Source organism: Malaya genurostris, chromosome 1 (assembly GCF_030247185.1).
Source record: "Malaya genurostris strain Urasoe2022 chromosome 1, Malgen_1.1, whole genome shotgun sequence".
NCBI lineage: Eukaryota > Metazoa > Arthropoda > Insecta > Diptera > Culicidae > Malaya > Malaya genurostris.
Genome location: NC_080570.1, coordinates 29,742,197 through 29,754,452, shown reverse-complemented (window position 1 = coordinate 29,754,452; position 12,256 = coordinate 29,742,197). Strand labels below are relative to the sequence as shown.

General features: G+C 36.6%; 1 protein-coding gene across 1 annotated transcript; it reads right to left on the bottom strand.

The window, feature by feature from the left end:
* Positions 1 to 2,492: 2,492 nt before the first annotated feature.
* LOC131435796 (alpha-amylase A-like) lies at positions 2,493 to 4,136 on the bottom strand. Its single transcript, XM_058604006.1, has one exon. It carries the CDS (start codon positions 4,114 to 4,116, stop codon positions 2,641 to 2,643), a length of 1,476 nt encoding a protein of 491 aa, XP_058459989.1. The 5' UTR covers positions 4,117 to 4,136; the 3' UTR covers positions 2,493 to 2,640.
* Between the last annotated feature and the right edge of the window lie 8,120 nt (positions 4,137 to 12,256).

Sequence of the window (12,256 nt, the reverse complement as noted above, 5' to 3'; positions counted from 1 at the left end):
CGGTTATTAACGGTTCTTTTCTGTCGGATTTTTGCCATACAAGATTGGCAGAACCGTTTTGAATCGGTTTTACATTTTGAGCGTCTTAGTTTTATTTGTACAATAAAAGATACATATGAAAAGCAATAATTTATTGCCCTTCATATATACTAATCATGGACAATGTTATTGCCAATAATATTGCTTTCTCACTACCAAACATACGCATATTTCAATCTCATTTACCTCGTCTCAAGATTCGTTTTTTGGTCGTCAATGCGGGATTGACGAATATCAAATAAAGTCGAATAAAAAAAAGAAAAAAAGGAGGGAAATAAACAAGACACGTACGGCGAGATAATGACGCAATTTCGCCTGGACAATTTTGAGCAGCCGGAATGCAGCCAGCCTTCTGACGGTTGCCAGAATTCCTCACAAGCGGGACCCTCATTGAACATATCAGAGATGCCATTTATACAGATTTATCTGTATTATACAGATTTTTACACGCTCATACAGATGTAATACAGTGTTAAGATTTTATACAGATTTACTCAATTTAACATACAGATTTATACAGATATCACAAAAGAAAAAATTAAACTTTTCTGTCTGAGCTATCTTTCAGTATTTGATTCCAGTGACGAGATAAAAGTCTATCAATCAACGGGCAAATCACAAATTAATATGGAAATATGTTGTGAAATCCATTTATATTATAATTTGAAATTAATTTGAACTAATATTCAAGGAAGTAATGGCATCATGAAACTTTACTGTTAAACTCAGAGTTGACGTGACGTAAACTAGATAAATATATGGAATTACAATTCAATTGTTGTGAATAAAAAAATTAAAGAAATAATATTCTTGTGAGCGCGGCAATGACTGATTGAATCTACCATCCTACAACCACAATCTAATGGAATAACATCTTTCAACATCATTTTGTTGTAAGAATTTCATTTTATTAGTGAATACAGATGAATGCAGATTTTTTATACAAAACAGTACCGATTTTCTATGAAAATATCTGGCATATCTGGAACATATAGTGATTTTCACTGGCGGCAAACCCTGTCAGCTTGGAGCGAAATCAATCTTCAGTTCAGCAACGCCATCGCACGGTGTCACATTCAACATATTATGTCAATTGTATGGGTGCGCAGTGCTGCTATTTTGGCGCGCACGAATTTGACATTTCTCTTCCCTACTTCTGTGTACGAGATTCGATGCGAACTCGCCTGAGGGCGCCATGCTCGCAAAAAATGTTGTTGCCAAATGATTTGTTCGGGAAATGTGAGAGCTGGATATCTTGTTAATATGATGTCTTTGCTGGCGGTCAACAAAGATTGCGATACGACAAAATGCCACAAAGATAGCGATGCTGTCATTCGTTATAAACTTTGGTACAACAGGTAGCGGAGGGGTTAAAACAACTGTTCAACTACTGGCCAAAGATGCTATAGGTAAAATTTTCACGTCTGCATACTAGAAATCCTCCAAAGCAAGTGTTAAATTTTATAAATATGACGAAAAAACCAAACAAGAAGCCCAACACAATTTTAAAAGTTTGTAAATTGGACTACAGTATATAAAAGTTTCAAAAACCGGCAGATTCTGCTTACAAAAGAAATAGCAAATTTGCAACCTGGCACCTGTGATTCTGACGCTGATTATTTACACGAGAATTATTTTTGTCATTTTTAATGATGACTAAGTAATGATATTTCAAATTTGCATAGAAATCTCGTCATTACTGCACCATACACGTTCATTAAAATGATATTATTTTTTAGTAATGACACGTTTAATGATCGTGTAAGGTCCGCTTTTCGCTATTCTGCGGGGATTCCGTCGCTTCTATGCCCCGCTGAAAATCTCAATAACTCAAAATTGAGTGACACACCCAGAGCTGCCAACTGTTTTTCTCAACAATCTGCATTTAGCGGAAAAATCTATCTGTACAATATCTATCTATCTATACTATATTACAAATATTTTTTGGTTACACTTTAATTCACTAGAAAGAAATACGGCTTGATGCTGATTTTAATTACACAGTGCTGTCACTATATGCATTTATTACAAATGAGATTGAAAAGAGTGAAACAATCTCTGAAAATTTTCATTGGTGAGCTAAAATTGAACATTTTAATAAACTTGTTTTCTGATTGTTCGCATGGATCAAAAGAGTGAATGAGATAGCAAAACAGAGAGCCCGACACCCTTTAGCGCGATTGCAACAGTTGCCGGGCCGAGATCGTGCTCAATCGATTCTATGGATGTTTTTATAATACAGCTCGAGATGCCTGTAATCGTTGATAGAATAGTTTTGTAAATCGTATCATGTAAATTTTGCATCCGAATGTAAAAGGACCACGTAAATATTTAACATATTTACATCAGAATATTTAAAGCAGCTTTCGTTTTTTTCGGCTCGTATTAGTCCAATTCCTTTCTCTTATCATTTTAAGTGCTTCTACGTTTACTTTATAAATGATACCCAAAGCTTTTACACTTCTATTTATTTCTCATCGTCTTACAATTGTAAATAAAACAGAGCAGTAATACTTTTGACATCGGTGATAATCTCGTAGCAGATAACAAAATAATCATTGTCAATACATTACATTGAAGAATCGGCGGTACGCTTTTTATTTACAGCCGTGAGTCAGCATGTATAGCCAAAACGCCATCGTCAGAACCGGAACCAATGAAAATATTAGCAGTACCATCACTGTTAACCTGAACCGTAGTACCAGTGCAACTTCCGCCGGACTTGCTGCCAGAGATAATATCACAATAAGATCCGGAAGGTAAACACGTCTGCAAGCTTTGATTCAAATCGGAACCTTCGAGATTGAATGCAACAAAGCCTCGGTTACCTCGGCAGAACGCAATCTGTTGCTCACCGTTACTCCACCAGTCATTCAGTGTTGTTCCAGCAACTACATTACGGAAGCCAACCATGTTGGTAATCTGACGCCATCGATGCTCACAAACCCATCCATTGCCGCACGTTCCATCGGCATTGATTGACGGAGGAACCAGATTTCCGCTTCCGTCCTGTGGTGGACCCTGATCGCCGTTATCGAAGAAGAATGAGCTCATAATGCGAGGAATACCGTATGGATGAGCCAACATGAAAGCGGAAGCCATTTTGTAGTTCTTGGAAACTTTGTGAGTAAGCACATTATCCCCTCCAGCACCATGACCGCGCTGATTATCATGATTGTCTACAAACACCAGACCCAAATGTGTTGGCAGGAATCCCCAGTCTTCTCCCCAGTTAGACAGATGAGCCAACTTATCATACCCACGGAAGACGCGGCCGATTTCAGCGGAGAATCTAAACTCGGTAATCGTTCCTAGATGAGTGTATTCGTCTCTGCTGATAGCTTCCCCACCCAAGTCGATAACCTCTTGAGTGATGAAAGCTCTTGCACCGCTAGGGAATCCATGATCCGTGTTTAAGTTGTTGAGCCGATTGTAGATGTGTTCCAAATCTCCGGGCCACATATGTTTGACAGCATCCACGCGGAAACCAGCAATACCGTAGCCGATACATTTGTTCATAAGATCTACTATGCGATCACGTACGTAGGATGTACCAAGGGCCAAATCCGGTAGTCCGACCAACCAACAGTTGCGCACTTGTTCGGCATTACTGTAATCCTCAATTGAACAATAAGGATTGAAGTCACCACTTCCGTAGGGTACAGCTGGGAAATTTAGTCCATCTACCGTAGAACCTCCGGTTCCAGTGCCAGACACTGCTGCCATATGATTGATAACAATATCAACGTAGATTCTTACACCAACGTCATTGCACCGCTTGACCATACTGGAGAACTCACTCTCGGTTCCGGAACGGGTGTTGAGATGATACGAAGCCGGTTGGTAGCGTTCCCACCAAGGTCTATTGCTCACAATGATATTCTCGGTCGGTGGTGAAACTTGAACACCAGCAAATCCATTAGGTGCCAGGAACCGCTCGCACTCATCGGCAATATCACCCCACTTCCACTCGAACAAATGCACAATTCCGCTTCGTCCTGCCCACTGATGAGTGTCGAACTGAGCCGACACTAGTCCGACAAGGGCTACCGCTGCGAAGCTTGCTAATAGTCGCATTTTCACTACTCACTCCCAGAAGAAACGACTGCATTCTACCAAATCAATACACGACTTTTTATACCTAAACTCTTATCGAATGAAATTTAATTTCGTATTCGGTTGCAACGTAATGGACGGTAATCGCAGAAGATAAATGGCGAATAACACCAATTCGCGTAGATTATCAAAATCGCTAAGGGGCATTGATAAGTTTATAGGACCATAATCATCTCCCTTATTGAAAAAGCCACCCGCCGAGGATTTATATCAGACATCACTCCACGGCCGCATGGTTCATCCGAGTCGCCGTTGACTTGGTAGACTTCAGCGATTGCACGATCTATCCACGAGGACAGTTCGAGGCAAATATTTCAAGTGATTTGAAGTTTTTATGTCCGCATTCACGGAAAGACATAATCATAATTGGTCACGTCACTGCCACTAATGTTATTCAGATACAATTTGTGCACGTTAAATCTAGCTAAGTTGTTAATCAAACAGACAATTGATCACAAATTTGTAGCAGATATTTTTTGTATAAGTTCATTTAGTTAAGAGCCAAAACACTTTACTGTACATGCATTATTTGTAGCGAAAAGTTATTAAAAGAAATGATTTATCTTACAGAGCCGGTCACTGTCATGTTGCTATAAGTGTTCATTCATTTATAGAGACAATATTCGCTGTGTTTTTTAACTCGTCGGTACATCATCGGATTTAAGTCAAACATAAATCTAAAACAACTAACATATATTTTGACGAGCCTAACAAGGTCTGATGAGTAAATCTGCAATGATTGAACTTGAAATTCTGGATTTCAAATTCAACAATTTTGCACTGGCTGTAGAAAGCTTATAACTTATATTAATTCCGCGTGAAGCTATGATGCATGCAGAATTATAATTAGTTATTTGAATTCAGACTACGATGGTAATTAGGTATATCTGTATTTGGATCAGTTAGCCAACTATTGAACGATCCAATCAGGGTGGTCACCACGAGATAGCGTTATGGTGATTGTTTTGACATATCCCATGTATTTAGAGAAAATTTTTGACGAATTTTTCAATTTACATATGATTTCAAATTGTCCTATACTCTTGACAATCTCGGATGAAATTTGAAATTTTCAGTTCACATACAGATTTAATTTAGATGATAAAACATGAGTAAATAGACTAGTTATAAAACTTTTGATCATAATTTATCAATTAATCTCAAAATCCAACCCAAAAAACAAAGAATATCCCAGATAAGAAAACAGTACCCAACCTCACTTCTTCGAATTTGATATTTCATCTTACGATTTCTCCATAAATATCAATCAAACATACCACGAAAAGTTACTGAATCATTATTGATCGATTTTTCTACCAAATTTTCACACGTTTTTGTATGTTAGTATTCGATTCATAAGAAAAAAAAATAAAAACCGTGCATTTTGTTCGAATCTTCAAGCAAAATCTGAAAATTATCACCATCGCTTAGTTCAAAGCTCGCCACTCGGGCAGCGCAACGATCGCAAAAGAGTTGGTTGGATTCTTCAAATGAGTAGATGTGCAATGATTGAACTTGAAATTCTGGATTTCAAATTTAACAATTTTGCACTGGCTGTAGAAAGCTTATAACTTATATTAATTCCGCGTAATGTTGATCTTAATTCATTATGCGAAATCAACCGTTTATTCAGGATAGAGCATTAAACTTGGGCTGATATCATTTTTCAAATGCTTGGAAATATCAAATAAAGTATCCAAAATAAATAATACTCGATCATTATACATTCTAGTACTCGAGAAATCAGCATTACACTGGTTTCTGTTTAAAAACATGTTGATCCGAAAAAACCTAACCTTACCCAATTTCACACATATCTGAAGATTTGCCATGCTTAATCGTAGTTTACACTAAAAAAAGTAGTAGTAATCCATTTGAAAACGATGTTCTTCTTCTCCGAGTGTACTTTTATTGCTGATATCTATTCGTACCTTTGAATAAACCTAGGACAGGACCTGACAATTGTTAATCCACTTTTAGGACCAATTTCGGACCAGCTCGTGATTGGTTGAAATTGACATAAGCAAGTACAAGTTAACAATCACTGGATGATACAAAGAGAAAGCCTGAAATCACGAAGTGTGATATGGACGAGAATATTGATTATGTTGGTTGAGAATAGCACCGAATCTTTGGATACTTCTGTATGTTATTATTTTTCTCTAATAGAATATGTTGAATACTTTAGTTAATAAAGCTGCAAAAATAATTACCCAAAATTGAGTGTTTTAGAAAAATTTTATTAAGCTCTTTCAACTAAACATTTTTTTCAAAACAAACATCTGATCAAAATGAATCCAGAGCTATATTTTTGAGCGATATATCATTTGGCTAAGTGTTTTCAAAAGATAAATAATTGCATGTTAGAGTTAGAGGGGAGAAAGTTTTCAGAATTCTCTACTGGCAACAGTGATCGTGAGGCATTTATTATTTACAGCAGGGAGCAACCGTAATAAGAAGAGAAATATTTTTCTGGAAAACGAAGCCAGTTGTCTGGTCCTGTCCTACACGCTACCAAAAAAAAACCCAACGGTTGACTTAAATTCACCTAACATGAAGTAATCAAGCATGTTTTTAATTGTTGGGTGAAAAGTACTGTATCGATTGAGTAGTTTTCACTCAACAGTGTAGTTTACTTCAATAAGTTGCTGTTGGGTGAAAAAAAATTGTGTGTTGCATCGCAGAAACTATCGGTCAGATTTGAAGTGATTGAAATTATTTTGTAAAATTGCCGGTTTTGGGAAATAATTCAATGGTTGTCTTCAATCGCAGTGTGAGTAGCTTTGTATAATTTCTTTTTAAAACAATAATTACACCGCAATATCATTTCAAGCGATGGAAGATATTGAGATGCGTTCGATCGCTCAACGGTGCAGTTCCAGCAGCTCAATAGAGCAGCCTTGGGAGTTCAATGATATAGTCTGTAGATTTAATACTGTTTCAGCTCCAGTTGCAAAATACAATGAATATGAATTCCCATAAGTGTGCGAATAGATTTAATTTCATTACTCATTCTGAATTTTGTAAATGTAACGGTAACAAACCATCTGAACATAATTACATTGTTGAAATATGTAAAAAGATAAATATTAAATAAATAAAGTAATCATAGTTGACTTTATTGTTTGCGATTTATTTTTCAAACCATCGAACGAAAACTGAAATCAAATTACCCAAGTTGATTTTTATATCGCTTGCGTAGTTTCTACCTAATCAGTACTATTGATGCTTTTACTCAAAAATCAGTAAAACCCATTTTACCCAAAATTGGCTTCCTGCACACAACCCCTCTATTGAGTGAAAAGTACTTAAAATTAGGTATTTTTTTGGCAGCGTGTAGGAATAAACGATAAAAATGTTGCAAATCGCTACTGCCCACATTATCAGATCCGAATGGATTCCGAATCAATTCCTAATCGGCGAGAAATTTTTATTTGGAATTTCATGTGGAAATCATAATGAATTCCGAATCAATTCCAACTCCAGTGCAACAACCGATTCCGAATGAACCGGTTCGCCGACAACCGGTTGATTCGGAAATCATTCGGAATTGAGTGAGAAGATGCGGACTGAATTGTCAATTCGTCTTCTTCTTCTTTCCTGATTTTGCACGTTTTCGTGCTGATTTTCAGTTTATTTTTAAACGAAAACATTATATAACTGAATATACAAATTTAATGTTTTTCATGTTCATGTTTTTCGGATATACAGAACTAGCAAATAACCAGTTCTTCTTAGAATCCCAATATAAACTATTGAAATTCGTTGGAAATTAACAAAACGGCCTACCTTAGTCAGCATCATCCATTCCTCTAGCTGGAGTGTAGTGAAATGGCTTAAGTCGCTTAAATTTCACACTAACACATTCATAAAATGAGCGAATATTCAATGACATTTATAATGTCACTGTCAATCAGGTTGATCGAGCTGCCAACTCAGGCGAAAATTCTAGCACTGAACCGATCGAGCACTGAAAAATCATGCAGTCGAGTAAGAATTCATTACGCATTCCGTCATTTCGATAATGTGGGTGCCGATATGAAAATTTCCGAAAGAATCCTGCTTTTCTTGGTTCCATTTTTCATTGGCAGGTGTCGCTACCGGTAAATCAGCTTTGCGACAATGTGCCAATCGCTGCGCAAAGAGTATGCCGAACTCAGTCGGTCCGATCATCAGGCCGATGCGGCTCGACAAAATTCACTGGGTAGCTTCATAGAAATATGAGCTCTACAAAACAAATGATCGCATTTCAATCGTTACGACTGTTTGTCTGTGAGAATTGTTTAATGATGCCATTAAGCAGCCCTTACACGAGACAATATTATTGTCAATACAAGGAGTATTGACAATACTTTTGATCGTGTAATGGAAACTTCATTGGATTGACGAAAATATTGTCAAAAAATCAAAACTGCTCATCAATCCGACAATACTTTTTCTCCAGAGAGGAAACTGTCAAATATGTACAATGGACTCTTCTCTCAATGTTACAATGTTCAGTTGCAATATTTGAAGCTTCAAACGCTTAATTATTTCGAAAAATGCGGACTCAAGTTACCAAGTCAATTGGATTGACGGTATTGACAATACTTTGGATTGACAATAATATTGTCACGTGTAAGGGCAGCTTTATAGACGCGAAAAATGTAGGTGCTAAGTTTATTGCCTAAATACTACTCTATAGCGGAACTGATAAGAATGGACAACAGATCACACTTAATCTTTTTTGGTTATATCGACTTAGTGACTTCCCTAATTAACATTATCACAAATTCTTGTTTTATGAATGTCTATCAAATTGATTACTTTAGGAGTCGACTACCGTATGTCAGTACACAAATCATATACAATTTTGTAATTGAAATGTCAGACGTCACGCCGAGTTTCTGATTTACTATTATACTTTGCAAGCCACTTAGAGCAAATTCAGCAGCCGGAAATGGAACTAACGATTCTACAGTGAGCCGTTTTAGTTTTATTGATTCGAACAGTTCTTCTGTCAAATTTAAAACTGGTATAGGCAGCCGGCTGAAATCCGGTCAGATTCAGGCAGCTGTCCAATAAACATTGGTTCAGTTGTGTCATTCTGTTGTCGGCAAATTGCCTTATCTCCATTGCTTCGGTTTTACTGCATGTAATATTTGACATTAATATGTTATCATACACGCATGTACCGACATATATAGAAGCGAATATTGAACACAGATAAATCTACTAAATTCCAAAATTGCCGAGTTTTCATGGGTTTGTAACGGAACAACCCATGATTCGTCTCTCTTCGTTTGTTTTGGATGCGGTCATTTACGAATGAGCCAGTAAAAAACGAATATGAGGCTGTTGGATTGGATTCTTTTATTGAGAATGCGGGACAATTTTAAGCTTTGACAATAAGTGTTTAGTTCTGTTCTGGATTTTCGACTTTTGTCCCAATAAAAAAACACTCTGCTGCAACGAAATCGATAATATGGAAAAACATTATAATAATCTCTAATATTTTCTCAAGTGACGCCTACTCATTTGCGTTAATATCTGTTCACCGACACGTCAGAATTAATTATCCGTCATAAGAGTGGTCCATGAATGGCTCGAAGGCCTAATTACGGTGAAGGTTATTGTCCTTCCGATTGTTCTTTTCCACATACTATGATTATCGTCAATGATATGTTATCGGATTCGTTTTGTCCTGAAGCCAGTAGGTTGACAGTTAAGCCAAACGATCGCGTCTGTGCCTCAGCCGGTTACTGCACATCAGTCAATTAGGCATTTATCAACCAGAGAAGAAGTAAGCTAATTTAAGCTTTTATCACACCTTGTCAGCTGCTGCTGGTGTCCTGCTATAGATAGAAAAGAATTATAAATACATATTATGTGGCTCCAGTTTGCGGTCTGTAATATATCCTACGGCAGGCATTGATAACAGTGTCTACATCATACATATTTCTATTGATTGTAAATATAAATAACTTGATAATTATATAATTTGTAATGCTTAAAATAGCTTCGTTGACAGATCGGCTAGATAACTTGAGATTGCCTTCATGAATGCAAATTAAACTAAGATTCTTCTGATGTGTCGTGAATACGACACTGTGGAAGGATGGGTAGAACCTAATCGTGAATACTTTGAGGAGTACTTAATCCAACAACATAGTAGTATTATGAAATAAGCACGAATAACTCAAAATTATAGTTTTCAAAAATGTTTGGTATCAAAGAGAAATACTCATGACTTTTGTTTGTTTTTCTCATGCTCGGACGACGGCTTCGTTTTAGTAGATGACATTGCATTCTTGCTTTACCTACTGGATAGGTATATAATTTAAAAATTGACACGTTTCTTAAATTCTAGCCTGCGCAGTTGACTTTGAAGTATCCGATTTTTCGATAAACTATAATCGAAGTTTGTTTTATTCGTCTATTGGAACATTGACGTTGAAATGAAATGACAGGAACTGCTCGTTTAGAGCTAAGACAAGACCTGACAACTGGCTTCGTATGTACGATTCAGGCGATCCGGCTTCTTCTGTCACCGTCACCGGAACGTCAGCCTCCGTTAAATTTAGTCAACTGAGTTTTCCCTTTGCGCATTCACACGATCCAGCAGAGATCCGGAACGTCAACGGCAAGCTCCGTCAATATTTCTCCGAAAGAATATTCGACAGACTGTGATTATCGCACACATGCACGGTTCAAATGATTACGGTATTGAGCTGACGTTTGTTATGTATATGTATTCGGTGTGATATATTTCGTTTAAGAGTGGGATCTTACTCTTAAACGAAATATACCACATATAAGTAATTAAACTTATCAGTAGATTTGTAAAATACGTTACGTTGTTGAGTGGAACTGATTGTTTTGTTTTTTCCTCTTTCTAGTTAATTTTGAAAGTTATTTATTCGATTAAAAGGTAGGAAAACAACAGCTCGATTGGCTTCAAAAGCCCCCAGATGTTGTATTAGTGGAATAGAATAGTGCAAAACTGAGTTCTTCAAATTCTGCGTGTAAGAAAATGACATGACGGACACGGATAGGAAACCGGATCGTGTGAATCAGAATGACGGTGACGGACGTTGACGTTCCGGTGACGGTGACGGAAGAAGCCGGACCGTCTGAATCGAACTTTATTCTTCCTTCCGAATCATCCTTCTCGTCATTTTCGCCCTGTGAAATGAATACCAACGTATCGGCTACATTGCAGCCATATTTACAGATTTTTTGATAACTTTATTCTACGAAAATTTTTAAATTTTTAGACTGATTTTTGATTTGAAAAATGTTTTTGTGAATGCTTATTCATATTATATATTAATGCTTAAAAACAATTAATTGAGCTTTGATGACAAGACACGAAATATCTCATTTTGAACGCAAAACCGAATCCATTGTTGACGTATTACCGGATCTTTCGGAAACCGTAAAAATTCAAGTTTGGAAAGAAATTCTTAGTGCGACCACATTGTCGAACACAACAGTTCATTCTTCTCGTAAAACTAAACACATTTTCGAGTTTACACTAATTTAACAAATCTTTTTTAGTTACACTTTAATTCACTAAGAAGAAAAACGGCTTGATGCTGATTTTAATTACACAGTGCTGCCACTATAAACATTTATTACAAATGAAATTAAAAAAAAGTGAAACATTCTCTGAAAACTATTAATGGAATGAAACTCAATTCTCGGTTAATTTTTCAAAAGGGCGTATAAGCAAGTAACAATTTCTTTTTAATCACTCTCTCTCTATCGATTATTGTGATGTGATTAAAAAGATTTTATTTGATATCACTATTCTGTTTGAAAGCCTAAAGTTTCGGGTATCATTTCATGCAAAGAGTTGAGTGATAAACGTGGAAACCGCTTGGTTAATTACCAAGCGGAAGAGAAAGTAAACAAAGAGAAACTGTATATTTCTTATACGCCCTAATGAAAAATCAACCGAGATTTTATAGTATACTCTATTGCTACTTGCCCGATATTTGCTGAAAGTATCAGTATTGGATCAGAGAAGGTGCTTATCTTGCAATATATTGACGGTTTGTAGGGAATATAATTGCCTATATACCCTTCCAATAGAATACCGGAAAAAACAGAAAAATCG

What these genes read in the sequence shown, in the direction of transcription:
- LOC131435796 (XM_058604006.1), bottom strand. Translation starts at nt 4,116, where the DNA reads ATGCGACTATTAGCAAGCTTCGCAGCGGTAGCCCTTGTCGGACTAGTG.